The 27,617-nt window shown below is 42.4% G+C and overlaps 1 protein-coding gene across 7 annotated transcripts in view; it reads left to right on the top strand.

Annotated features, from left to right (window-relative positions):
- The window catches only part of fcsk (fucose kinase), a 387,175-nt gene that overhangs the window by 289,781 nt on the left and 69,777 nt on the right, over positions 1-27,617 (top strand). For all 7 annotated transcript variants that reach the window (XR_015760001.1, XM_087996073.1, XM_087996077.1 and 4 more), the window contains 3 exons: positions 8,326-8,398; positions 24,492-24,589; positions 26,786-26,866. Coding sequence is in view for 6 of the 7 variants with exons in the window: in XM_087996073.1 (XP_087852199.1) it covers positions 8,326-8,398; positions 24,492-24,589; positions 26,786-26,866 (252 nt within the window). In the remaining variant the exon portion in view is untranslated. The remainder of the gene's footprint in view (positions 1-8,325; positions 8,399-24,491; positions 24,590-26,785; positions 26,867-27,617) is intronic.

Here is a 27,617-nt window from a genome sequence, read left to right as displayed (position 1 = left end):
CGCCCACAATGTTGGCCTTTATCTTGAGAGAGCTGGAATGAAGAGGAATGGAAGGTATTTACACCTGTACAGAGTACTTAGACCCCATGAGGAGCACAATTATGGTTGTGCACTTCAGGAAGCATAAACAGGCTTTGGAGAGAATGCAATGTAGAATGATACAGGTGCTAAAAGTGTTCAATTACAACGAGGATGTTTGCAAATACATTCCCTTGAACATAGAAAGTTAGGCATGATGTAATTGAGGTTCTGTAAAATCATCTCAAAATTTACAGAACATATTAGCTGTTTCCTCTTGTGGGCAGTCCAGTATGCCAAGGCATAACCTTTAAGTGAGAGCTGGGTTAGACAGGAGTGATATCATGCAACACACCTTCCTGTAAAGCATGGTGAAAATCAGGAAAACATTCTCCACAAAAATGCTGCTGAGATTTAGTATCAGTTTGTAATGCCAGAACTAAGATTGCTAGATTTCTGTTAAGCAAGAGTATGAAGGTAGAGGAGAGCGTGAGGACGGCAGATGCTGGAGATCAGTCAAAAAGTGTGGTGCTGGAAAAGCACAGCAGGTTAGGCAGCATCCAAGGAGTAGGAGAGTTGATGTTTTGGGCATAAGCCCTTCATCAGGAATGTGAAGGTGAAGGGTTGAGTTGAATAACAGATCAACCGATTGAGTGGTGTAATAGTCTGATGGGGCCGAATGGCCTACTCTTGTTGCTGTGTTCCAAAGGGCACTGTTTGAGCTTGGTCCTTGGGAGAGATCCATAGGAATGCCACTTCAAAACCTGCAACAAACTTCAAATTCTTAGTTTTCTCCCCTCCCAAAGGGTCAAGCCCAGACGGTGAGCAGACCGTTACACTTGGAGACCATCAAAACCAAGCCTGATCCAGGACCAATTCAGTCCTCCCATTTCAAATCAATAATAGAATATAGAACTGTACAGCACAGTACAGGCCCTTTGACTCTTGACGTTATGCCGGCCTTTTATCCTACTCTAAGATAGACTAAGCTACATACCCTTCATTGTGCTATCTTCTATATGTTCAAAGTTTGTGAGAAGATTTGTAGCTCGGGTGCTCGTTGTTGTGGTTGTGTTTGCCGAGCTGGGAATTTGTGTTGCAGACGTTTCGTCCCCTGTCTAGGTAACATCCTCAGTGCTTGGGAGCCTCCTGTGAATCACTATAAATGCCGGAGGAAACATCACAGAAGCGCTTCACAGGAGGCTCCCAAGCACTGAGGATGTCACCAAAACAGGGGACGAAACGTCTGCAACACAAATTCCCAGCTCGGCGAACAGAACCACAACATCTTCTGTGTGTCTAGCCAAGAGTCACTTAAATGTCCCTAATGTGTCTGACTCTACTACCACTGCTGGCAATGCATTCCATGTACCCAGCACTCTGTGTAAAGAACCTCCCTTTGACATCTCCCCTAAACCTTCCTCCAATCACCTTAAAATTATGCCCCCTTGTGATAGACATTTCTGCCGTGGGTAAGAGTCTCTGGCTGTCCACTCTATCTATGTCTCTTATCATCTTGTACACTTCTATCAGTCACCTTCTTTGCTCCAGTGAGAAAAGCCCTAGCTCCCTCAACCTTTCTTCATAAGACATGCCCTCCAGTCCAGGCAGCATCCTGGTAAATCTCCTCTACACCCTCTCAAAAGCTTCCATATCTTTCCTAATAATGAGGCAACCAGAACTGAACACAGTATTCCAAGTGTGGTCTAACCAGAGCTCTATAGAGCTGCAGCATAACCTCGCAGCTCTTAAACTCAATCCCCCTGCTAATGAAAGCCAGCACACCATTTACCTTCTTAACAACTGTATCAACCTGGGTGGCAACTTTGAGAAATCTTTGGACATGGACCCCAAGATCCCTCTGTTCCTCCACACTGCCAAGAATCTTGCCTTTAACCATATAATCTGCATTCAAATTCGTCCTTCCAAAATGAACAACTTCACGCTTTTCCAAGTTGAACCCCATCTGCCACTTCTCAGTCCAGTTCTACATCCTGTCAATGTCCAGTTGCAACCTACGACAGCCCTCCACACTATCCACAACTCCAACAACCTTCATTACTAACCCACCCTACCACTTCCTCCTCCAAGTCATTTATAAAAATCACAAAGAGCAGAGGTATCAGAACCGATCCCTACAGACCACCACTGGTTACCAAGCTCCAGGCTGAATACTTTCCATCTACCACCACACTGTATCTTCTATGGGCCAGCCAATTATGTATCCAGACACACAGGTCTCCCTGTATACCACGCCTCCTTACTTTCTGAACAAGCCTACTATGGGGAACCTTACCAAATGCCTTGCTAAATTCCATACACATCACATCCACTGCTCTAACTTCATCAGTATGTTTTCTCACATCTTCAAAGAATTCAGTATGTTTTGTGAGGCCTGACCTGCCCCTCATAAAACCATGCTGACCATGTCTAATCAAACAATGGTTTTCCAAGTAATCACAAATCCTGTCTCTCAGAATCCTCTCCAATACCTTGCCCATCACTGATGTAAGACTGACTGGTCTGTAATTCCCAGGATTATACCTGTTCCTTTTCTTGAAAAAAGCAATAACATTTCCCACGCTCTGTTCATCTGGCACTACTTCAGTGGACAGTGAGGACACCAAGATCATCACCAAAGGCACAGCAATCTCTTCCCTTGTTTCCTGTAGAAATCTAGGGCATATCCCATCTGGCCCAGGGGATTTATCTATCCTTCAGTTTTTCAAAATTTTCAACACATTTCCTTCCTCACATCAATCTGTTCTAACATATCAGTCTGTTTCACTCTGTCCTCAGAAATATCAAGATCCCTTTTAGTAATGAATACTGAAGCAAAGTATTCCATAAGACCATAAGACATAGGGGTGGAAGTAAGGCCATTCGGCCCATCGAGTCCACTCCGCCATTCAATTATGGCTGATGGGCATTTCAACTCCACTTACCCGCATTCTCCCCAGAGCCCTTAATTCCTTGTGACATCAAGAATTTATCAATCCCTGCCTTGAAGACATTTAGCATCCCGGCCTCCACTGCACTCTGCGGCAATGAATTCCACAGGCCCACCGATCTCTGGCTGAAGAAATGTCTCCGCATTTCTGTTCTGAATTGACACCCTCTAATTCTAAGGCTGTGTCCACGGGTCCTAGTCTCCTCGCCTAACGGAAACAATTTCCTAGCGTCCACCCTCTCCAAGCCATGTATTATCTTGTAAGTTTCTATTAGATCTCCCCTTAACCTTCTAAACTCCAATGAATACAATCCCAGGATACTCAGCCGTTCCTCATATGTTCAACCTACCATTCCAGGGATCATCCATGTGAATCTCCGCTGGACACGCTCCAGTGCCAGTATGTCCTTCCTGAGGTGTGGGGACCAAAACTGGACACAGTACTCCAAATGGGGCCTAACCAGAGCTTTATAAAGTCTCAGTAGCACATTGCTGCTTTTATATTCCAACCCTCTTGAGATAAATGACATTGCATTCGCTTTCTTAATCACGGACTCAACCTGCATTTTACCTTTAGAGAATCCTCGACTAGCACTCCCAGATCCCTTTGTACTTTGGCTTTACGAATTTTCTCACCGTTTAGAAAGTAGTCCATGCTTGTATTCTTTTTTCCAAAGTGCAAGACCTCACATTTGTTCATATTGAATTCCATCAGCCATTTCCGGGACCACTCTCCCAAACTGTCTAGATCCTTCTGCAGCCTCCCCACTTCCTCAGTACTACCTACCTGTCCACCTAACTTCGTATCATCGGCAAACTTCGCTAGAATGCCCCCAGTCCCTTCATCCAGATCATTAATATATAACGTGAACAGCTGCGGCCCCAACACTGAACCCTGTGGGACACCGCTTGTCACCGGCTGCCATTCCGAAAAAGAACCTTTTATCCCAACTCTCTGCCTTCTGTCAGACAGCCAATCCTCAATCCATGCCAGTAGCTCACCTCAAACAGCATGGGCCCTCAGCTTACTCAGCAGCCTCCCGTGTGGCACCTTATCAAAGGCCTTTTGGAAGTCTAAATAGACCACATCCACTGGGTTTCCCTGGTCTAACCTACTTGTCACCTCTTCAAAGAATTCTAACAGGTTTGTCAGGCACGACTCCTTACTAAATCCATGTTGACTTGTTCTAATCTGACCCTGCTCTTCCAAGAATTTAGAAACTTCATCCTTAATGATGGATTCTAGAATTTTACCAACAACCGAGGTTAGGCTAATTGGCCTATAATTTTACATCTTTTGTTTTGATCTTTTCTTGAACAAGAGGGTTACAACAGCGATCTTCCAATCATCCGGGACTTTCCCTGACTCCAGTGACTTGTGAAAGATCTCAACCAACGCCTCCGCTATTTCCTCAGCCACCTCCCTCAGAACTCTAGGATGTGGCCCATCAGGGCAAGGAGATTTATCAATTTTAAGACCTTTTAGCTTTCATTAAGGAGCTCCCCTCCCTTCTCCAACTCCGGGTGCAAGTTCCCTCCACTATTCCTGATCGGCCCTACCCTCACTCTGGCCATCCTCTTGTTCCTCACATAAGTGTAGAACACCTTAGCGTTTTCCTTAATCCTACCTGCCAAGGAAGTCCAGCGACACACTTGATAAACTGCTTCATCCAAACTGTTTGAACTAAGTAAGTTCCAATCAAATAAACCCACACTGCCCAGTTCTACCTCCTACCGGATCTCCCACCAACAGCCTCCAACCTCATAGTCTGGGAACCTTGCACCTACCCAAAATTCACAAACCTGACTGCCCCGGTCAACCCATTGTTTCAGCCTGCTCCTGCCCCAACGAACTTACCTCTGCATACCTTGAAACTGTCCTGTCCCCCTTAGTCAAGGATCTCCACACACACATTCAGGACACCACGAATGCCCTCCTCCTCCTCCATGATTTTTGTTTTCCCGGCTCCCAACACTCATCTTCACCACAGACATCCAGTCCCTGTACACATCCATCCGCCATGACAAAAGCCTCCAAGACCTCCGTTTCGTGCTCTCCCACCGACCCAACCAGTAGCCTCTCACTGACACACTCATTTGATTGGCTGAACTGGGCCCTCACCCTCAACAATTTCTCCTTCAAATCCTCCCACGTTATCCAGACTAAAGGGGTAGCCAAGGGTACCCGAATGGGCCCCAGATATGCCTGCCTCTTTGTCGGGTACGTGGAGCAGTAAATCTTTTGCACCAGTCCCCGCCTTTTCCTCCGATGACTATATTGGCACCATCTCATACTCCCACGAGAAGGTTGAACAGTTCAACTTCACTGACACCTTCCACTCCAACCTCAAACTGGACCATCACTCTGGCACCTCCCTCCCATTCCTGGACCTCTTCATCTTCATTTCCTGTGACCGACTCAACACGCCCATCTACCCACCAACACCACAGCTACCTGGACTACACCACCTCCCACCCTGCCTCCTATAAAAACGCAATCCCTTATTCCCAATTCTTCCGCCTCCACCTCATCTACTCCCAGATGGTCTCCTCCTTCACAGATCACAATTTCCCCTCCATCTGTCGCACCTTCCTTCCAACCGATCTACTCCATCCTCCTCTCCGACCTATCACCTTTACCCCACCTTCATCTAGGTATCACATTCCCAGCTACCTTCCCACCCAATCCCACACCCCCCCCCATTTATCTCTCAGCGCCCTTGGGTCACCCCCTTATTCCTGATGAAGAGCTCATGCTCGAAGTGTAGACTCATCTGCTCCTCGAGTGCTGCCTGGAGTGGTTTACCAGTGCTACAGTCTTCGACTTTGATCTCCAGGACCTGCAGTCCTCACTTTCTTCCAATCAATATCAGGGAAGTTAAAGTCACCCATGATAACAACCCTGTTATAGAGTCATAGAAATGTACAGCATGGAAACAGAGCCTTCGGTCCAACCTATCCATGCCGACCAGATATCCCAACCCAATCTAGTCCCACCTGCCAGCACCCGGCCCATATCCCTCCAAACTCCTCCTATTCATATACCCATCCAAATGCCTCTTAAATGTTGCAATTGTACCAGCTTCCACCACTTCCTCTGGCAGCTCATTCCATACATGTACCACCCTCTGTGTGAAAAAGTTGCCCCTTAGGTCTCTTTTGTATCTTTCCCCTCTCACCCTAAGCTGTTACTTCTGCACCTTTCCAAAATCTGCCTCCCAATCTGCTCCTCTGTGTCTCTGTTGCTACTGGAGGTCCTGTAGAAATCACCCAATAAAGTGACTGCTGCTTTCCTGTTTCTGACTTTCACCCATATTGACTCTGTAGATAAACCTCCCTCGACGACCTCCTTTTCTGCAGCTGTGATACTATCCCTGATCAGCAATGCCACTCCTCCACCTCTTTTACCTCCTCTCCGCCCATTCTTTTGAAACATTTAAATCCTGGAACATCCAACAACCGTACCTGTCCCTGTGATATCCAAGTCTCCACAATGGCCACAACATCATAGTTCCAAGTACTGATGCATGCTCTAAGTTTGTCACCCTTATTCTTGATACCTCTTGCATTAAAATAGACACACTTCAACCCATCACAATGAGTGTACCTTGGCCCTATCAAGTCCCTATCTCTCCTCACAGACTCTTTGCACACTGTATCTGGCTGTTCACTATCTACTCTGTCATCTGATCCGTAGCTCAGTTTCCTACCCTCCTGCCAATCCAGTTTAAATCCTCCTGAAGAGCTCTAGCAAACCTCCTGTCCAGGATATTGGTGCCACTCCAGTTCAGGTGCAACCCGCCCTTCTTGTACAAGGCCCACATTCCCCAGAAGGGATCCCAATGATCCACATATCTGAAGCCCTCCCTCGTAGACCAGCCCTGCAGCCATGTGTTCATCTGCACTTGCTCTCTATTCTTCGCCTCACCGGCAGCAATCCTGAGATTACTAATCTGCTCGTCCTGCCTCCTAGCTACCAACCTAACTCCCTATATTCACTTTTCAGGTTCCCCTCCCTTTCCATACCTATGTCATTGGTACCCATGTGTACCATGACTTCTGGCTGCTCTCCCTCCCCCTTAAGAATCCTGCAGACTTGATCCGAGACATCCCTGACCCTGGCACCCAGGAGGCAACACAACATCCCGAAATCTCGTTCACAATTACAGAATCTCCTGCGTGTTCCTGTCACAATTGAATCTCTTATCACTATTGCTTTCCTATTCTCCCCTCTTCCCTTCTGAGCCACAGAGCAAGGCTGTGCCTGATGAAGTGCTTTTGCCCGAAACGTCGATTTTCCTGCTCCTTGGATGCTGCCTGACCTGCTGTGCTTTTCCAGCAACACTGTAATCTTGTCTGTGACCTCCAGCATCTGCAATCCTCACTTTCACTGCTGTGGCCTTCACCTTGCACTGTCTGTCTATTCCCTTTCCCTCTCCTGACACTCACCCAATTACCTTTGTCCTGTATCGTAGGTGTGGCTACCTCCCTGTTAATCCTCTCTATCACACCCAATCAGTGTAGGATTCTGGCCTTTTCTTTCCCCACTCTCCCCTCATTCAAGCACACTCAGTATTAGCATCTCCACTGTCAGCCTAGGTAGATCAACAGTTATATCTCAGATGAGGAATGAAACCTCTGTTTTTTAGGTCTGTGTGGCTCAGTGACACCTCACCATAGATTCTGGGGTAGTTTCAGAGCATGCCTTGAGGAGCATATGATAATATATACACAGTGGGAGAGTGGGCAAGTTTAACCCCACCCTGTGTATTTTGAGCTTTGCTAGAAGGATTTGACTCATGTGACAACATGCAATAATATTGGACATTTGATGCAGTAAAATATCCCAAGGCACTCTAGGGTTGTAATCAGACAAACTTGACATTGAGTATGATGTCAAGATGAGCAAAAACGTCATCAAAATAGGAGGAGTTATGGAGAAGAGAGAGAGAAAGATGGAGAGATATGGAGAAGGAATTCCAGAGTTTCGGGCCTGGGTTGCTAGCAGCTTAGATGCCAATCGTCGTGCAATTAAAATTGAGAGTGTAGTCACAATTGATATTGTAGGAGGGCAGAGTTCTTGCGAGGGCTGGAGCATCTGGTTAAAGGGCTGGAGGAGAGTACAGAGTTAGAGAGGGATGAGGCCATTGAGGGATTTGAAATTAAGGATGAGAATTTAAAATTGAAAGTGTTATTGGACAGGGGGCCAGTGTAGGTCATTGAGTACAGAGGTGATGGAGTGAAAAAGGTCCTTACAGTTCACATGACATCACAGTTGCTAGATCATGTACGAAAACAAAAGAAGTAAAGGATAGTATGCATCGCTGATTAATATTTTCTGATTTTGCCCATTACAGTTGGGACCAGGTTGTCCACCAGGCGTGTGGGTCTGCAGCACAGATATGATCCTGACTGTCCCCTCCTACCCAGGTAAAGAAACACAAGTACTTATAGGATTGTATTGACAAAACCTGTTCAGAGCCTGAAGCATGATGGAGCATACAGATGCTACCTCTCACATGATCAAATATTCATCCGATGTGTTCTCTGCCCATGAGCTTAAACAATACGTATCGGTTGTATCATTGAGTGTACCAATGCTGCTGTCTTCGCATGGCATGCCGGGCTCAGTGAGAAATTGGAAATACTGGTTATGGTTTCCTTCGCCAAAGCAGGGAAACTCCCATATCCAGCTAACTTCAGCAGAAAGCAGGAGTGGAACCTAGGTCAGTAACATTCTGTGTTAGATATCTCTTCTTTCAATTTGTAACAGAGTATCTGGTGGAATTAGGGCTGGATACTCTGGTGAATTTATAATTATTTTTGTTTTTATCATTGCATTCTCATCGTTACGTTGCATAGAGGCCTGAGATCTAGCCATGTGGTGTTCAGAGATAAATAAGTGAACAGTTTGGTCATTTTATGTTTATCGTATCCTTTGGAATGTTATGGAAAGGTTAACCAGTATATTTAAAAGTCTAACAGGCTGCTGTTTCACTCCCTGAAAAAGACAAAAACTTATTGAAAGAAAAGAAACCAACCACACCAACCGAAAAAACCAAAGGACAATTTTTTTACTTTTTAAAACTTTTACTGTGACATGTAAGCCAAAATCATCATCATTTCACAGTGCTTCAAGTAAAAAGGAAAATTTCACATTGATATCCATATAACATAGGTATATCTCACTGAACCACTGTCACCCATGCCAATCCCTACACGCATAGCAGCATTTCAAATCAACATCATTGAACTTGAATAAAAGCAAAGTACTGTAGATTGTCAAAATCTGAAATAAAACCAGAAATTGCTGCAACAGGTCTGGCAGCATCTGTGGAAAGTTCAGGGTGTGCAAATGGTAGTAGAGGACTAATATAAATGTAGAACAGTCTTTAAGATAGGTGTGAGTAATAAAAAATAGGTAACCCACAATCTGTGCAACCGCAATATGTAGTTGAGAGAGATGCAGGTTGACATGTCATCAAAGTGAAGGTGAGTGTTCATGCTCTGAAACTGTTGAGCACAATAATGAATCCTGAAGGCTGTAAAGTGCTTCTGTGGAAAATAAGGTGCCATGAGAAATCCCTTTTTCTTTTGCTCTGGTACCCTCACTATCTGTTACACTCACTCCTCTTTCCTCCATAAATACCATTTGTTTTAGTCCCTTCAATTCCAAAGAAGTCATATTAAAATTGAAATGTTAACTCTGTTTTTCTCCCCACAGATGTTGCCAGACCTGCTGAGTTTTTTCAGAACGTTCTCCTTTTATTTATTCTCTAACTCGGTCATTGGAGCATAGGGTCTTTCCCAGTTACCAGATTCAGCCTTCAGGTTGCTTTTGTTGGAAACTATAAAGTTCTAAAATGTAGTGAGCATTAAAAACAGCACATCCCTTTCTTCAGTAGGATCACAACAGTTTTGATGCATTGAATCCCCAAAGACTCCTTTCTGTGCCTCTGAAGTTGCAATGTTTGGCTGTTAGTAGACTTTATTTAATTAGTGTTTATAGGCTAACATTAAAAATAAGGAGAGACTGAGAGGGAAGAGACCCTGAAGACAGGGCTATCCCAGAGGGTGAAAGCACAAGCAGAAGAACAAGAACTCACTGTTCCCATGAGGATTGTATATTCTGGAGTAAGCTGCTCTAAGTGTGAAGAAAATACATGTAGGAGTGGCCAGCTTTCTAGGGACTAGTCCATCCTGTGGTGTAAATGATGCTGCGCCAGCACCAAAACAAGACAGATGACAGCAACAGTCAGTCCATGGTAGAAGATATTATTCTGCACAGTGTTTACAGACAAAGGATGAATTACTTTCCACTCCACAGAACACTGGTGCCTTTGCAGACTGTCTCTCTCTAGAGATGGTAGTTTTGCAGTGAGGGGCCTATTTAAATTGTTTTCATGGCCACGCTTTGACTTGCTCACAAGTTGGCTGTGGCTTTGCATTTTTATGCATCAGATTCACTCCAGGCAGCAGCTGGTGACCTTTGCAATTTCCCTTACACTTCAGCTCACCATCACAGATACATGTTCAAGTGAGCAACGAATTCATCTCATTCACTATCAATGATGTCAGTCATCTGAGAGAGCCAGACACGATGTGAATTGCTAGATTCCTGAAAGTTCATGATGTGATAGATTTCACACTTGCCCTCAAGGCTCCATTGGCCCAGCTAGGGTCATTGATCAGTCATAAAGGTTTTCTTCTGTCAAGGTCCAGTTGTGTGGTGGCTGTTTCAAAGAATCACAAGGTGTGTTTAGACCCTTAGATGCTCCTGGCTGCTATGGAGGTTCTGTCCACCAGAGTTATTGGAGGGTTGGACTGCCCACTAAAGAGAGAGTTCATGATCAGTGAGAAATCAGTCGACAGAGACTGATTTGTGTTACAATGAGAGCCACATATCTACCAAAGCTAACATCCAGCAGACCAGTAAGATTTCAATGCTTTGGACATCAAGGTGACTCTGTGTTATTCTCTGACTCGAATTGAGCAAATATGCCAGCACAGTGGCTCAGTGGTTAGCACTGTTGCTTCACAGCGTTAGAGATCCAGGTTCGATTCCAGCCTCGGGTGACTGTCTATATGGAGTTTGCACATTCTCCCCGTGTCTGCGTGGGGTTTCTCTGGGTGCTCTGGTTTCCTCCCGCAGTCAAAAGATCTGCACGTTAGATGAATTGGCCATGCTAAATTGCCATAGTGTTCAGGATGTATAGGTTAAATGAATTAATCAGGGGAAATGTAAAAGTGAAAGAGTAGGGGAATGGGTCTAAGTGGGATACTCTTTGGAGGGTCAATGTGGAAGTGTTGGGCCAAATGGCCTATTTCCATGCTGTAGGGATTGTATGCTTCTATGAAATCATCATAGTGTCCTGCCTCTTGCATGACCTGGACCTCCAGAGGGTGATCTAGCAGACTGAGCCATGTCATCTGAGGATGAGGAGAAGAAGCCATGCCAGCCAACAGCAGAACCTGGTTTACAACAGACTACAGTGTAGTGTTGTCCTTTGCTATCAGCCAAGCTGGAGAGAGGCTGACGCCTGTTTTCCTGGTTACGAGGCAGTGAGGGTCTCCTGCACAGTGGCAGCAGCAGTCTTATCTGTTGCCGTGCACGCAGAGGGGTTGGTGTCAATGGCAGAGGGGTGGGCAAGCTGTCCATATCAGGAACGTTCTAAGAGCTATCCTATCCCCATGAAGAAAACAGCAGCTCACTCACCGTCCTGAGGTCCCTTTTGCCATCTCAGATTTCTTTTTCTTTTTATTCACCTGTGCGATGTGGGGCATTGCTGGCTGGGCCAGCATTTATTGCCATCCCCAATTGCCCCTTGAGAAGGCGATAGTGAGCTGCCTTCTTGAACAGCTGCAGTTCACATGCTGTAGGTAGACTGACAAAGCCCTCAGGGAGGGAATTCCTGAGGGAAACCAGGCTGTGGCCGAGAGTCCAAGCAACTCATCCCTCTCTCACCTAGACAGTGGCACTGGCGCTCAGATGCAGGACAATGGAATGCAGCTCACGTCAAATGCCAGGTATCCCATCCATCAGCTTATGAATCTGCAGTTCCATTGACAGTCTCTAATATGAACGAAACTACTCATTCTGAAGAATGCGCGATTGGAGCACTCAGGATCTCCTCCGTGATCTATGCTAGTGTGCAGAAACCTTCTGGAAGCTCTGCTACATCTCCACATACCTCCTGCTTTATGTTTAGCCTCTGCTGTTTGACTCTGGAGGCTTTTGTCATCAGCCTGAGGTTCAGTATTTAGTTCATGTGCAGCACTCCTCTGATGATTAGATTAGATTAGATTCATTACAGTGTGGAAATAGGCGTTTCGGCCCAATAAGTCCACACTGACCCTCCGAGAAGTAACCCACCCAGACCCATTTCTCTCTGACTAATGTGCCTAACACTATGGGCAGTTTAGCATAGCCAATTCACCCTGAGTTGCACATCTTTAGACTGTAGGAGGAAACTGGAGCACCCGGAGGAAACCCATGCATACGCGGGGAGAATGTGCAAACTCCACGCTGACAGTCACCTGAGAGTGAAATCAAATCCTGGTCCCCTGGTGCTTTGAGGCAGCAGTGATAGCCACCATGCTGCCCCGAATTATCTGAATACTTTTAGCTATGGACTGTTATTCCCCAAAGCACCATCCTTCTTGTCATGTCTTTTTTATCCTGCAAACTATGTTGTAATTTGAACTTGAATATGGTCAGCCTTTCTTCGCTTGTTGAATATTCATCAAAATTGCTCAAAGTCATATGTATTGACAGCTGAATCGAATTGCTGCTTAGTTTAATTCATTTGAGCTCTTACGTCAGGATTTTAAGATAATTTGACCTATGGATTTGTTTAAAACATATACATTAAGTACTCTGACTTGGTAAATGTGAGGTTATCCACTTTAGAAGTAAAAATAGGTCAGAATATTATTTAAATGGTAAAAGATTGCAGCATGCTGTTGTGCTGAGGGACTGAAGAGTACTCGTACATGAATTGCTATAAGTTGCTTTGCAGGTGCAACAGGTAACCAGGAAGGTAAACGGAATATTGGCTTGCATTGCTAGAGGGATTGAGTTTAAGAGCAGGGAGGTTCGGTTGCAGTTGTACAAGGTGTTGGTGAGGCTGCACCTGGAGTATTGTACCCAGTTCTGGCCTCCTCACTTGAGGAAGGATATACTGGCTTTGGAGGCAGTGCAGAGGAGGATCAGCAGGTTGATTCCGGAGATATGAGGAGAGATTGAGCCACTTGGGACTGTCTTTGCTAGAATTTAGAAGAATGAGAAGGGATTGTATAGAAACATATAAAATTATGAAAGAGCTAGATAAGACAGAGGCAAGCAAATTGTTTCTGCTGGTGGGTGAGACTGGGACTAGGGACATGGCCTCAAGGTTAGGGGGTGTAGATTTAGGACAGATGAGGAGGAACTGCTTCTCCCAGAGAGTAGTGAATCAATGGAATTCTCTGCCCAAGGAAGCAGTAGGGGCAGCTTCATTAAATGTATTCAAAATACAGTTGGATGGTAGGGAAATTAAGGGTTATGGGAATAATACAGGTAGGAGGAGCTGAGATGCTGGATAGATCAGCCATGATCTTAATAAATGGTGGAGCAGTTTTGATGGGTCAATTGGCCTACCCTTCTGTTAATATGAAACAAAATCAAAGTTTGAATACAAATCTTAAATTTACTGTAGGAAAGAAAATCCAGGTGTCATAGATGGTCTGTTTCTGAGAGCGTTGTCTGCACAGTTCTTCCTAATTTTGTTTGTTTAAATGATTGATCCAGTGACTGTGATATGCTTACATCAGTGTGCGTAACCCTTTCAGCAAATTTGCACATTCCCACTGAGCTGCTTGTGTCTATAATAGTACTAGTTGTTGCCTGAGGATATGACCGTTTACGTTTTCCTTCAGTTTACGTTTTCTTCCTCGGAGCTTAATGTCAATCTCCCAGAGTTGGTGGCTGCTGTTGCTAATGTTTTACCCGTGAGGAAAATGGACTAGAATTATGAAGGACTCAATCACTGTTTCAGCAGATTTCAGAGATACACATTTCTGCACACACTAATTTTGAAAATGCTAACCATAATCTCACTCTCACTCCCTTCCAAATTGAGTTGCACAGTCTTTTCTAAATACTGTAAACAATCAAAATCAATCTCAACCACACAGCTTAGCTGCACCCTTTCCTAATTTTCTCCCTGCCCTTCCCCATTTGGCATAATCTTCCCATCAGCGAGGTATGGCCTCTTGGAATCTCATAACCCTAAGACCATTCTCCACACTCTGCACAGCTAAAGTTCTGCACCATTAGTTGCTGGCCAACTTAAGTCTGCCCTAGAATCTCGCATGCCTACACAGGATGACTTGTCTGCTCCATTCTGCCTCTGCACACTTTGTGCACATCACCCTCTCACACACCAGTTTGAAATTTAAAAAGTTGGAATTTACCTCTGCCATCATTAACAATCATTCAGTTTCTTACAGAAAAGTAACCAGGACCTTTGAATGACCCACAGCTCCTGGCCTTCCTTGCAGGCTCTATCTAGGCTTCTTCTCTGTGACAGGGAGATCACCTCTTGCCATTGCTTTGTATGAGAAACCCGTGCTGATTAATCACAGCCTAAAGGAGGACTTACTAAAGGAATCATCATTTAACCCTGGGGCTGTCTATGGTCTGAACTCTCCCATTACCTGGTAACCACAATGGATGGTGAGGGTTCAAAGCTGACAATGCTGTCGATACGCAGGATATCTATCAGCCTGTACAGAAGAACAAACTGACTCAAAGTTAGGAATGTAACTCTCTTTCTGAACATTTCTTATTCAGAAGGGGATTAGTATGTTCTTTTCCCCCTGGCAAGGGTCTTGAATCAGATCCTGCAGGCATAGTGCCCACCAGAATGGAGAAACATGCTCTCAGGTCTGCTGTTTAAGCTGTGGATGTACCATCATTTTAGACTCATTTCAACCTACAAGAATCATCATGTGTTTATTTTCTTTCTGAAGCTGCCACCAGCCTGAAGCCATTGTGCCTTTAAATGAGTGGTTGTGACTAACCTCTGGTTCATCATGTAACTAAATCCTCTCACACCAGAAGAATTGAACTGCATAACCATTTCTTTCACCATTATTGTGAATAATGGGGTAGGCTAGGGTTGTCCATTATTGCTGCTTCCTAATTGCCCTTAAGATAATTGCTGTCTTTGGGGAAGGGGATTCCAGGATTTTCATTAAGGAGCACTTTCCAATTGGAATGGTGAGGTGCTTGGAGGGGAGCATGGTTTTCCCTGCACCTGCAGCCCTCACTGGTGGGGGTCATGGGTTTGAAAGATTCTGCCAAAGGAGCCCCCTTCCTAGAGCTAATTTGTCAATCTTCTGCTGGGTGGTTGCTAATTGGTTAGCTGACACTCAGTTCAGAATGCTGAAACAATGGGGTTGGGAACAAGCGAACTCCCCATTTCACATCCCTCACCCCACTAGAAAATGTTAAAATCCAGTCCCAAGTCTCTCAACGGGGCTACTGGGAGCACGAGGCTTTATAAACAGTTATAATTTAACGGGTCTAATTCCAAGATAATGGACTAGAGGTTGTAGAAGATAGGTAAGGAGTATTTCTTCCTGGATCATATGACTGATGTATCCATGGAGTTGGACTTAGAGAGGGAAAAAGACAATAGAAAGCCATTGTAACAGTGTGTTACAGTCTTCCTAAAATATCACTGAACCCCACAGACACTAATCAGTCTGCAAGAATCTGACAGAGCGTGGGAAGATAGACAGCTGGCCCTGTACTAAAGCAAAGGAACCGTGACTCTGTTGGTCACCATATAAAGTGCGTGAGAAGTTATGTGCAGATTGAAGGGATGGAGTTTGCGAGGAATTAAAGGAGGCTGGAAAGTTCTCCTAGCTTGGGCTAGAGAGAAAAATCTACAGTGAAAGTTATCCAACAAAGAAAGAAAAACAAGAAGCAAGTCTGGGAGCTGAGAATTGCTTTGGACTGGTTCCTGGAGAATGAGGCATCTGCTTAAGAGATAACCTAACCATTGCATGTTAAGAGCCAAATGGGTAATTCGTTGTCAGTGGATTAGAGAATACACTGCTTACTGAATAATGTTCAAACAATACTGATTTTAGTTTATTATAGTAAAGTTTTAAGAAGTCAAATCTTGTGAGATCCTTGCAGTCCGTCACTAGAAATCCTGATGTATTTTTAAAAGTTATCAGTCTGTTTGGGGATTGTATCAAAATTCAAGTACTTTGTAAATGTTATGATGGTCTCTTACTCTACTGCTCTTTCAATCAGTGAATTTCAGATATCACCACTTAATAGTTGGAAACAAATTCCTTTTGAATTCCCTTGAAACCTCCAATCCATTTCTAAATTTGTGCCTTCTGCTTATAAATCCCTCCACCCAAAAGAATGGGACCTTCATATGTACTCTATCCAGATCTGTGCACTTTTACAATTTAATACATTTCATTTGGTTTCCGCTTTACCAAAGGAAACAACCCTAGCTTATCTCATCATTAAAAATTATGCAGTTCATTGTAAACCTCATCTGTATCCTCTCTCATACAGTCGCTTTTTTCTCAAAAGTCTGTTTTTTTTCTTGAGATGTGGGCTTCGCTGGCAAGGCCAGTGTGTGTTGTCTATCCCTATTATCCTTAAATTGAGTGACTAACTCGGTCATTTCACAGGGCAAGAAAGAGTCAATTACATTGCTGTTTGTCTGGAGGCACATGTAGGCCAGACCAGATAAAGACAGCAGATTTCTTTCACTAAGCACGTTAGAAAATCAGTTGGGTGTTTACACAATCAATTGCTGTTGCTATAGTGACAGTTAAGGAAACTAACTTTATATTCCAGATTAATTAATTGCATTTAAATTCTATCAGCTGCAGTGGTGGAATTTGAACCAATGTCCCAGAGTATTGTTATCACAATGCCACCATCACCTTGTACAGTGACCAGATTTTCTTGCAGGACTCCAGCTGTGGAAGATCCAGTGTTTAATATAGTTTCAGCAGAACCTCCAGGCAAAAATATTATGTTGCTTATCTAACATAGGTAAATATTCTGTAGCCTTTTTGACCACATTATCTGCCTATCCAGCTACCGTCAAGATTCTGTGGACACGAACCCCTTGGTCCATCTGTTCTATATTTCCATCTGTATGAAATTGACGTTACAGTCAGATCAGCTATTTTATTGAATAACAGACCAGGTTTGAGGGTTTGAATGGCCTACACCTGTTTCTAATTCCTATGTTCTTATGTTAATTAATCATGTATTCCCCATCTCCTTTATCTTTCACAATTACATTAGCACTCACTTCTCTGGATTGAACTCCATTTGCCCCTTTTCTTTCCACCTTTCTAGTCCATTAATATCTTACTGTAGTCTACAGTTCTTTTTCTTCTTTTCAAAGATCTAACCAATTTTTATGTGTTTATAAACTTCTGAATTATAGCCCCTGCACTGAAGATTTAATATGAGAAAGGTACTGAAATCTATATTATAGGGAGTGATAGCACATTTAGAGATGCAAAATCTATTAACAAATAGCATAGATTCCAAAAGGGAAAGTCAAGTTTAACTTAACCTGAAAAACCTCTTTGAGGTATCCAAATGAGTAGACCAAGGAAATGCAGTAGACATTTTCTACTTGAATTGTCAAAACATCCTTAATAAAAGGTTGTATGACAAAGACTCGTAACAAAGGTTGGGGCATGTGGAGTTAAGGAATAAACATCTTTAGATACAGCAAATTGGCGAAAAATAGAAAATATAGAATAGGGTTAAAAGGTTTTAATCAGATTGGATTAAGGTAGAAAGCAATGTTCCAAAAGGATCAGTGATGGAACCTTGTTATTGACTATTTGTGTTATTGATTTGGACCTTGGAACAAATAATTAGTATCAAGATTTGCAAATGATACCAAACTGGGTGCAAGGCTGAAATGATTAGAAGAGTACACCACAGAACACTTAGACAGAGCACAGTTGGGATACAGAGTAGAATCACTAGGCATTCCTTGTTAATTCCTGTAAATATCTATTTATTTAGTTAAATTACCCTCATCTTCCAAAAGCCAAATAATTACCATCCACAACTGAAGATCTCACTTGGAGAACTGGACAGTGTAATACTCACACAACGATAACTCTGTCTCTTCCTGGTGCCCCCATCGGTCACTACTTTGGGGGGGGTTGCTGGGTATTCCTGTGCTTTGCTGCTTATCACCCCTGCTGGTGTGTGATTGTCACTGCTACTGGCATTCCTCTGGACACTTCACCTGATTGTGAAGGTAACTTCCTGCTAGTTGTGAGGTTGGTTGCTAAGGCAGAGAAATGGTCACAGCCACTTCATACAACCAGTTTGGCACTGCACTGGGATTACAATCCAGGGTGATTTGAAATTAAAGCAGTGCAAGACTCTTTACTCCACAAAACCTTGCTTTGCTTCTCTCTGGAGTTAGATAGATCTTTCAGTCTGGATTTTGATGAAACCTTTGTAGTTGTGATTTCACCCCTTTAGGAAAGGGGATGGACACTATGATAATATGAAACTGGAAGTTTAGAGATTTTTCAGTAGGGTAAAATTCTGTAATAGATTTATAAGGTTTTGCTAACTTCATTTTTAAAAATACTGGGAAACTTCTAATTAAGTATGTAAATACATTTTATCGAGATTCAAAATACAGTCTAGACTTGTATAGAATGCAATGGTTCTTTTCCTGAGGTCTCAGAGAGGCTTTTGTGAATTAAATTGGCCATACTGAATAATGTCTATGTAATATTTGTTTAATTTAGAAATGGGAAGTTTGATGGAGGCATGTCTTGGAATTTATTTACCTGCGATTATTAATTCCCTTCATGAGATTAATTAATAAAATAGCTCAATTATATTCAATATCTGCCCCATAACTGGGCTGTCCCTTTGGAATACTGCATTCAATTCTGGTTTTCCTGCTATAGGATGGATGTTGTGAAACTTGAAAGGGTTCAGAAAAGATTTACAACGATTTGCCGAGGTTGCAGGATTTAAGCTCTAGGGAGAGGCTGAATAGGCTGGAGCTATTTTCCCTAGAATATCAGAGGCTTAGAGAAGTTTATAAAATCATGAGGGGCATGGATAGGGTGAGTAGCCAAGCTGTTTTCCTCAGAGTCCAAAACTAGAGGGCATAGGTTTAAGGTGAATGGGGAAAGATTTAAAAGGGCAGCTTTTTCACACAGAAGGCGATGTGAGTATGGATTGAGCTGCCAGACGAAGCAGCGAAGGCTGGTGCAATTAGGATATTTAAAAGGCACCTGGATGGATATATGGATAAGAAGGATTTACAGGGATATAGGTCAAATGTTGGCAAGTGGGACTAAATTAATATAGGATATCTGGTCGGCATGGATGAGCACGGTTTCCGTGCTGCACAGCTGTATGGTTATGACTCAATAAAAATGTAGCTGCCTGTTTGAACTGTGTAAACTACAAATTTACACAGACCCCACCCTTCTGAATTCTCACTGTATGCAGGTCAAATTACATAATCTCATGTTCTGAGTTTTTATTTTGCAAGACCTCAGAACTATACAAGTCCTAAGCTCCCTCACCGTCAGCTTCCTCACTTTTTATATCATCTGCTCTTTCTTCTTGACTCTCCTCCTTCCATTAATGTCAAATCCAGATTAAGCATCATATAATCACCACCTTTTAATTCAACTTGTTACCTCTACTGTTCATTTTATTGTATTGTATTGTATTATAATCCTTGAGCCTTCTTCCGGATTTCTCAATTTAAAAAAATGCAGGTGCCTGACATCATAGTTGCCTAAATTTCTCAGGAATATTCAAAAATGTCAAGGTTTTAATTTAATAAAGGATTCTTACAGTCAGAAACTCCCTTCAAAAGAAGAAAAGGGAAAAAGCAGTCTTGCTGCAGGACACCCCAAAGAGCTTGACAGCTAATTACATAGAAGGTCTTACGAGGAAAGGCTGAGAGACTTGAGGCTGTTTTCATTAGAGAGAAGAAGGTTGAGAGGTGACTTAATTGAGACATATAAGATAATCAGAGGGTTAGGTAGGGTGGACAGTGAGAGCCTTTTTCCTTGGATGGCGATGGGGGACATAGCTTTAAATTAGGGCTGATAGATATAGGACAGATTTCAGAGGTAGTTTCTTTACTCAGAGAGTAGTACGGGCATGGAATGCACTGCCTGCAATAGTAGTAGATTTGCCATCTTTAAGGGCATTTAAATGGTCAGTGGATAGGCTTATGAACAAGAATGGAACAGTGTAGATTAGATGGGCTTCAGATTGGTTTCACAGGTCGGTGCAACATTAAGGGCCGAAGGACCTGTACTGCACTGTAATGTTCTATGTTCTATAGTTTTCAAGCATAATACCTGTTATAATGAAGGAAATTGCGACCATAAAATGCTTCCAAGAAAAGTAGTAATGACCAGATAACTCTGTTTTGGTGCCGTTGATTAAGAGATAAATGTTGCCCAGGTCTATGGGGAGATCTCCCGTGCTCTACTTTAAAACAATACCATGGGATCTTTCACTTCTCGCTGGAAAAGCAGACTGGGCCTTGGTTTAACATCTCATTCAAAAGACAGCATCACCATAATGCCTCATTCTCTGAGTACCACACTTAAGTTCAGAGTGCATGAAGCCATGTTTCCCTAGCATTCATACTCTGTTTGTTTCACAATAACCACTGTCTTTCTTTTTCTTTTAGTAACTCTTCTCACCCAGGCACCTGACACAAAGCATTTTAAGTTGTGTACATTATCAGCTTTACCATGACAGGCAGCAATTTGATAAAGGTGCCCTTCTAATCAAATGTTGCTCTTTAATCTCCATCAGCTTGAAGGTTTCTTGTGACTGAATTCAAAGCCCCGATCACATGCAGTGCAGTAAGCTGTATCAGGATGCTGATGATGTCCATTTGGTGTCTGATCCTCAGGAGAAACAGCACTGCTTATTCAGCTCTGTTTTCCTTTATCAAGATTGATGAGTTCCATCCAATGAAAGGTGCTGAGTGATAGTCTGGCTGTCTCTAAAGAACCAATGTAGTCTGTCATGGCTCCCCCAAGAGATGGTTGACTGGCTTCCTGTTAGAAGCAGAATTCATGTCAGCCTGTTTATCACCTACATCACTTTCTGATAAGTCAGCAAGCATTTTTAACTGGGTGATTTGTCTCTGAGTTAGATGAGGGGCTTCAGTATTCATCTTACAAATGGCAACATCGTTAGAGTGATGCATTGCTTGCAAACATATCAAGAGATACATTGATCAAGCCTAAGGTTAAATTTGCATTCACTGTCCAAGAGAGTAAACACTTGTGAAAATTGTTTATATAGTTAATGAAATCAGCAAAACAAAAATAATTTTGGCTAATTAAGAGCTAAGAGATAACACTGTAATACCAGAAGACGGGGTGCTGCTTCATTGACACCCATGTGATCAATATCCTCCTGCTGTTGACACCATCACTTCCTTTACTCACTTGTACAATATGTAATAAATCTGACCATGATCTAATGAATGGTGATATTAATTCTTAATAACACCATACAGAAATCAGAGTAATTATAGTACTTGACCAATCATTAAAATAGTAAATTCCTTATTAAATAATTGCTTGCTTGATTAGATCATATCCTGACAGATTCTTTTCTGTCAATTCACCTCAACTACGCACTTATAATGGCCTGAAATCTGTGCTAGCTTTGCATCTGGAATCTCAAGGTTATTCTCAGAGTAACGAGGACAGGAAGATGAATTTGAATAGTTATTCTCAGCTTGATAACTTCAGACTGGAGAAGTAACAAACCTGCTCAATAATGAAACAGGCTAAATTTTCTATGAACCAGGACTTTGAATATGGTAATTATGGCTAGTCACTATTGCCACTTCATTTCAATGAGGCACGTTTAATGTTACAGGTGCTTGGCAGTTCAGGACTTGAATAATGCTGGAGAGAGAGTTATGTTGCCAAAGGTTTTTGTCTTTCACTCTTCAGGACAAAACACAACACTCTCAGTCTTACCAAGCTGCCACATAACTGAGAGAGCCACGAGTCTTAGACATATTTCTTTCGGTTGCAATAGAAGGGTTCATGTTCACAAGTAAATGTCATTTCTAGCAAGTATAAATTCGGCTCGTTATGAGTTTAACTGATATTCTAAAATTGGTTTTAATATAGTTAATTAGGATTAATTTAGAATTCTTCAGATGTTGTTCTGTAGTTGTATAGCACTTACTGGATTCAATGTCTCCTTCAGATCATAGCGCCTCTTGGTGTCAGCGCACTTTTTGTTCTGCACTGAATTATCAGTGTGAGTTACATGCTAAAATCAATTGTTATGGACCAGACCAGACCCCTTCATAATAATTTAAGAAGGTAGCCTGGACCTTAACTTTTTCTTATTTTAAATGTAAATGTGAGGTGCTGTGTTTCAGATGCAATTCGATTGGTCAAACTACTCAACATTAAACAAACACAATTTATTCAAACACTATAGTTAAAATACAAGAAAAGAAAGAGGAATATGGAATAGCTTAATTCTATTGGAAAACTTAACAGAATAATACAGTAACTATTACTAATTAATTGTTCCAGCATTGTAACATCCCATTAACAAATCCTTGGCAAAAGGAAGATACAGAAAACAGATTGACTTACATGTAGCATTCCAATCCAGGAGGAAAGAACATCAGAAGACAATTCTGAGAGAGACAGAACTCCAGTTTTCAACCGTAGCAAAAAAAAAGATATAGCAGCTTTTTCACAACCCCAGCAGCTTCTGCTGAAAGTTACACCTAAAATCCCTGGATAAAAGCAAATTATTGCGGATGCTGGAATCTGAAACCAAAAGAGATAATGCTGGAAAATCTCAACAGTTCTGGCAGCATCTGTAAGGAGAGAAAAGAGCTGACGTTTCGAGTCTAACTGACCAGATGCTGCCAGACCTGCTGAGATTTTCCAGCATTTTCTCTTTTGGGACCTAAAATCCCTGTTTCTGTCGGAAGGAGCTTGATCACACCCACAGCTGCGTCTGTTGTTCCAAATTTAAAATAAAACACCTAAGGCTTCACAAGTTCTTTATCTTCTCACAGATTGTTCATTATCTCGCCCACAATCTCCCTCTAAAAGAAACCAGGGTAAAAGCCACAGTATCATTACACAAAGGAGTGAACTCTTAATCCCAGTATTGTGATCTTCACCCCCACACTGGGTGCTTGTTTTGCCCCTTTTATAGGCTCTCAATCCTTTATTTAGTGAAGTCATTTAATCAATTGTTTTTATTGACTCTTTAAGTGTAAAGAGAGTGTAAATAGAACCAGTTTGCTATCATATTGTAAATTTCTTTTGAAGTTTTTTTCTCTACAGTGCTCTATTAAGGAGCTGTCAATTGGTTTAATTGTTTATATGAAGAGACACTTGGAAGGTGATAGCATAACAGGAAGGTCATTGCTCCCTCCACACTTTGCATCAACTCTGATAAACAGTCATCTAGATTCGAAACATTAACTTGCTCTGTTTCCATGGATGCTGCCTGACCTGCTGTGATCTCCAGGATTTGTTGTTTTTAATGTTGGAAGGACACAGGTTCAAATCCCAACCACAGCAGTATTTTGTCTTCTGGTGAGGTGACAGGGTTCTGCTTGGTTCTTAAAGGACTCTGCAATTGTATAAATTTTGTCCATTAAACCCAACTCTGAGAGGTCTGCCTGTCTTTTGTGATTATGTCTATACCCAAGTGCCCCAGAGAGGGTGTGCAGAGTGCTCACTGATACAGTTGTGGTCTTCCACAAACAGTGGGCACTTTGGGGTGGGATCCATCATCTCACATGGACCAAATTTTTATTTCACTTTGTATGTTTCAGTTTAATTCTTTTTTGCTACAATGCCACTAACTGTCTCACATGTAGTATTCTAATCCAGGAGGAAACAACGTCAAAAGACAATTTTGAGAGAGAGAGAGAACCCCAGTTTTCAGCTGTAGCAAAGGAAGATATAGCAGCTTTTTTACAATCCCAGCAGCTTCTAAAAGTTTGTGAATTAATTTGGTTATTAGCTTATATGTTTTAAAAATAGTATAAAGAGAATACTGGGTATTTATTTTTAGGGAAGAAGTAGATATATATATATATATTTTGCATTCTCTAAATATAGTATGAAGTATCAGTTTAACATCTGGTTTCTGCTTCACTATCTGGTTGCACAACAAAACACAATTTCCTCCCTACCTGAGCAGTCTATATCATTCCTCTGGGATACCAAAACCAACAGTTCCCTCTTCAATATCACCTAACTTAATCATAACTCCAAATCATAACTTAATCATGACAGGTATAAAGGCCTGAACCCTACCAGATCATTTAGCTTGCTGCCTCTGCTTCGATGGCTGCTGTGTTCAAGATAGAGACTTCATTGCACTGCATTCTAGATTGTTGGACTAGTAATGTGTTATTTTAATGGTCTATAATGTTCTGGTTTCTTTTTGTAGATATTTGCTGGGAAGGATTTAGTGGCGTCAAAGTGGTGTCTGTCCCTGGCACAGTCAGTTATGCCAGGAATCATGGCGTCTACCTCATTGACCAAGAGGTAAGAATCCTTCGTGCACAGTACTCCAAGCATCATTTTAGAGCCCACTTTCTCTGTCTCTCAATTCCAAGAAAACATTGAGTCTACAGCACAAGAACAGACATTTGGCCCATCTGTTTTTTGCCAGCTGTAGTGATTGTACTGCAGTCAGCCAGCTGGACCTCATATTATGGGTTTCCTAATTAACAGCTCCATTTAGGGATCCCTGCCTGATTTATAAAAGGGGAAGTGTCAAGAGATGCTGATACTCTGGTAATTGACTCTGAATAGGGCAGTTCTATAGTCAGGGACTGTTTACTTGTAAATAAAGGGTGACTTTGTAACGGATACCAGCCTCTGAGGAATTACTCCATCAGCATTTATGGTCTACATGAGTGATCTTCCATCCCTCTTCAGCTTACACTATTGGCAAACTTTTCTGTTCTTCCATCTTCTGATTTTTTCCAACATGCTTATGAATAGATCTTTGCTATTTCCAGAACTATTCATTCTGCTGTAGGTCTAACCAAGCTTCAATAAAGGTTTAGCATTAGTTCTCTGCTTGTTGCTTCCATTCCTCATACTTTGTTTGTTTTTTTAATGACCTTATTAAGCTGCATTGTTGTTCTCGGGTGGGGAATTTCAAGACTAGGGGGCACATTTTTAAGGTGAGGGGAGAGAGTTTGTAAAAAAGACGCGAGGGGCAATTTGTTTACATAGAGGGTGGTTCATGTGTGGAATGATTTTCCTGAGGAACTAGTGGATATAGGTACAATTACAATGTTAAAAGACATTTGGACAAGTACGTGAGTAGGAAAGTTTTGGAGGGATATGGGCCAGGAGCAGACAGTTAGGATAATGTTTGGAATGGATTGATTGAACTGAAGAGTCTGTTTCTGTACTGTATGATTCAATGATTCTATCCCTTTGCTCCTCTACCCCATTTCAACTTGCATTAACCAAGCAGAGTATGGCTTGCTTATTCTTCCTGCCAAAAAGCACCACATCCAGCTATAAATGAATTGACATTAACTAACCAACTGACTGCCAATTCTACAGGTTGATTCAAGTCTAATTTTATTGCAGTTTTCCTTCACATTAGCTGCAGCTCCCAGTTTGGTGTTTTCTTTACAAATTTAGGAATTCTACTGAGTGGAAGGCCTCCTCACAGACCTTGTGGGTCTTGCCAGATGCACGAGGCAATAGACTGTGGAGGGTATCCTAGTGTCGAACTGTCTGTCCCTCCTCTGTAGTTGTGTCCATGCTCTAGTGTTTATCAAGAGAGAGCATATGGTGTCCACTGTTTCCTTTAGACACTAGTTGGCACTACAGGTGATTCAACACCCTGGACATTGATATTTGATTTGATTTTAGTAAGTTTCCACTGACTGTGATTTGGTTTGTTTTGGTACAGTGCCCCGCCACGGTCTCTATAACTTTATTAATGTTTAATAGTGTAGAGATTGTTTTAAATCCCAAGTCAACATCATTTACAAAAATAGAAACTGAGATGAGCTGAATCGAAGGAAATTTCATATGAAAGTGAATCATGGACATGACCCACATGGGTTTCCATTGCAGCATCTTTTATTCATAAAATCACCATAGAATCCCTACAATGCAGAAATAGACCATTGAGTTCACACTGATCCTCTCAAGACTATCTCACCCAGCCCACCCTATCTCCATAACCCATCATTTCCTGTGGCTAGTCCATCTAGCCTGCACATCTCAGGACAATATGGGCAATTTAACATGACCAATACACCCAACCTGCACATCTTTGGACCGTGGGAAGAAATCAGAGCACCTGGAGGCAATCCACGCAGACATGGGGAGAATGTGCAAACGCCACACATACAGTCAACCAACTCGGGTCTTTAGCACTGTGAGGCAGCAAAGCTAACCACTGAGCCTGTATGCCGCCTATTTTATTGGATGTGAATTAAAGGAGATGTGTTGAGGCCGTTGCTAGGGCCTGAGGTTCAAGGTCTGGAAAATCGTACCAGGAGGCGACCCGCAGCATTGCTGCCTTATCCCTTCCTCAGCATCATCAAGTCAGTTTCCCATGCCCAGATCTGTAAGCAGGATGAGCTGGTCTCTTCATCTTTGAAGTAAGGTGGTGCCAGCACAACAGTGGCTCCCACATGTGGATGACTGGGATTGGGATTGGGATGGGGTTGTGTACGAATAGATTCTACTTCTTCTGTTTTCCAGGGTTACGTCTGTGACATCATCTATAAAGGGACGGAAGAGAGGATAAAAGAATGTGCATTATCGGATGGTAGAGTACCTCTGGTATGTGGGAAGAACTTCTCATTCTCTTTGTCATCCTTTTCTCCCTGATCGTATCTCCTTGTCTCGTTTGATCTTGTAGAATGAAAGAATAGCATGGTGCATAAGGAGTCCATTCAGTCCATCAGTTCTGCACTCGCTCTTCTGAAGAGCAATCTATAGTTCCATTATCCAGCTCATTCCCTTATCTTTACACTTTTTTTTCCTTGACATTTTATTAAATTATCTTTGTTAGTTCTTGTTGAATATATATCCATCACCCTGACAGAGTGAATTACAAATTCTGTGTGCACATTGCTGACAAGGTTCTCCCTCTGCTGAAACTTTCTCTCCAAGTCCCACTATCTTGCCACTTTGCTCCCTAAGTTTCCTAAAAACTCTTTGATAATCACTCCAAGTGCCCCTCTGCATTATTTAGCATACAAACATGAATATAACTTTAAACTGACTGCCAGAGTGAAAACATGTACTGTTTCACACCTCACTAATAATTCTCACTTTGTTCAACACAAAGAATTGACGAGAGGTATGTTTTCAAAAGGCCATCTACTGGCTTGCAAATCCAAAGATTAAGGTGCGGTAGAAGCAGAGGGTAGAAAGAGCAAACAAACAAATCAGGCAAGGGAAAACAAGGACAATAAGGGGAATGATTGTAGCAGTGTGGGTTTGGACAGGGTTACTCCACGTGTGTAATCCTTTTAAAGTATTTATTTGAAAATAACAGAGACAGAGGTCAATCATTTGAGGTTTTAGT

This window comes from Chiloscyllium plagiosum, unplaced genomic scaffold (genome assembly GCF_037043375.1).
Source record: "Chiloscyllium plagiosum isolate Xiang-an unplaced genomic scaffold, Cpla_swu_hap1 HiC_scaffold_17, whole genome shotgun sequence".
NCBI classification, from domain to species: domain Eukaryota; kingdom Metazoa; phylum Chordata; class Chondrichthyes; order Orectolobiformes; family Hemiscylliidae; genus Chiloscyllium; species Chiloscyllium plagiosum.
The sequence above is the reverse complement of the archived record's forward strand: the minus strand, read 5'-3'. Positions and strand labels throughout refer to the sequence as shown.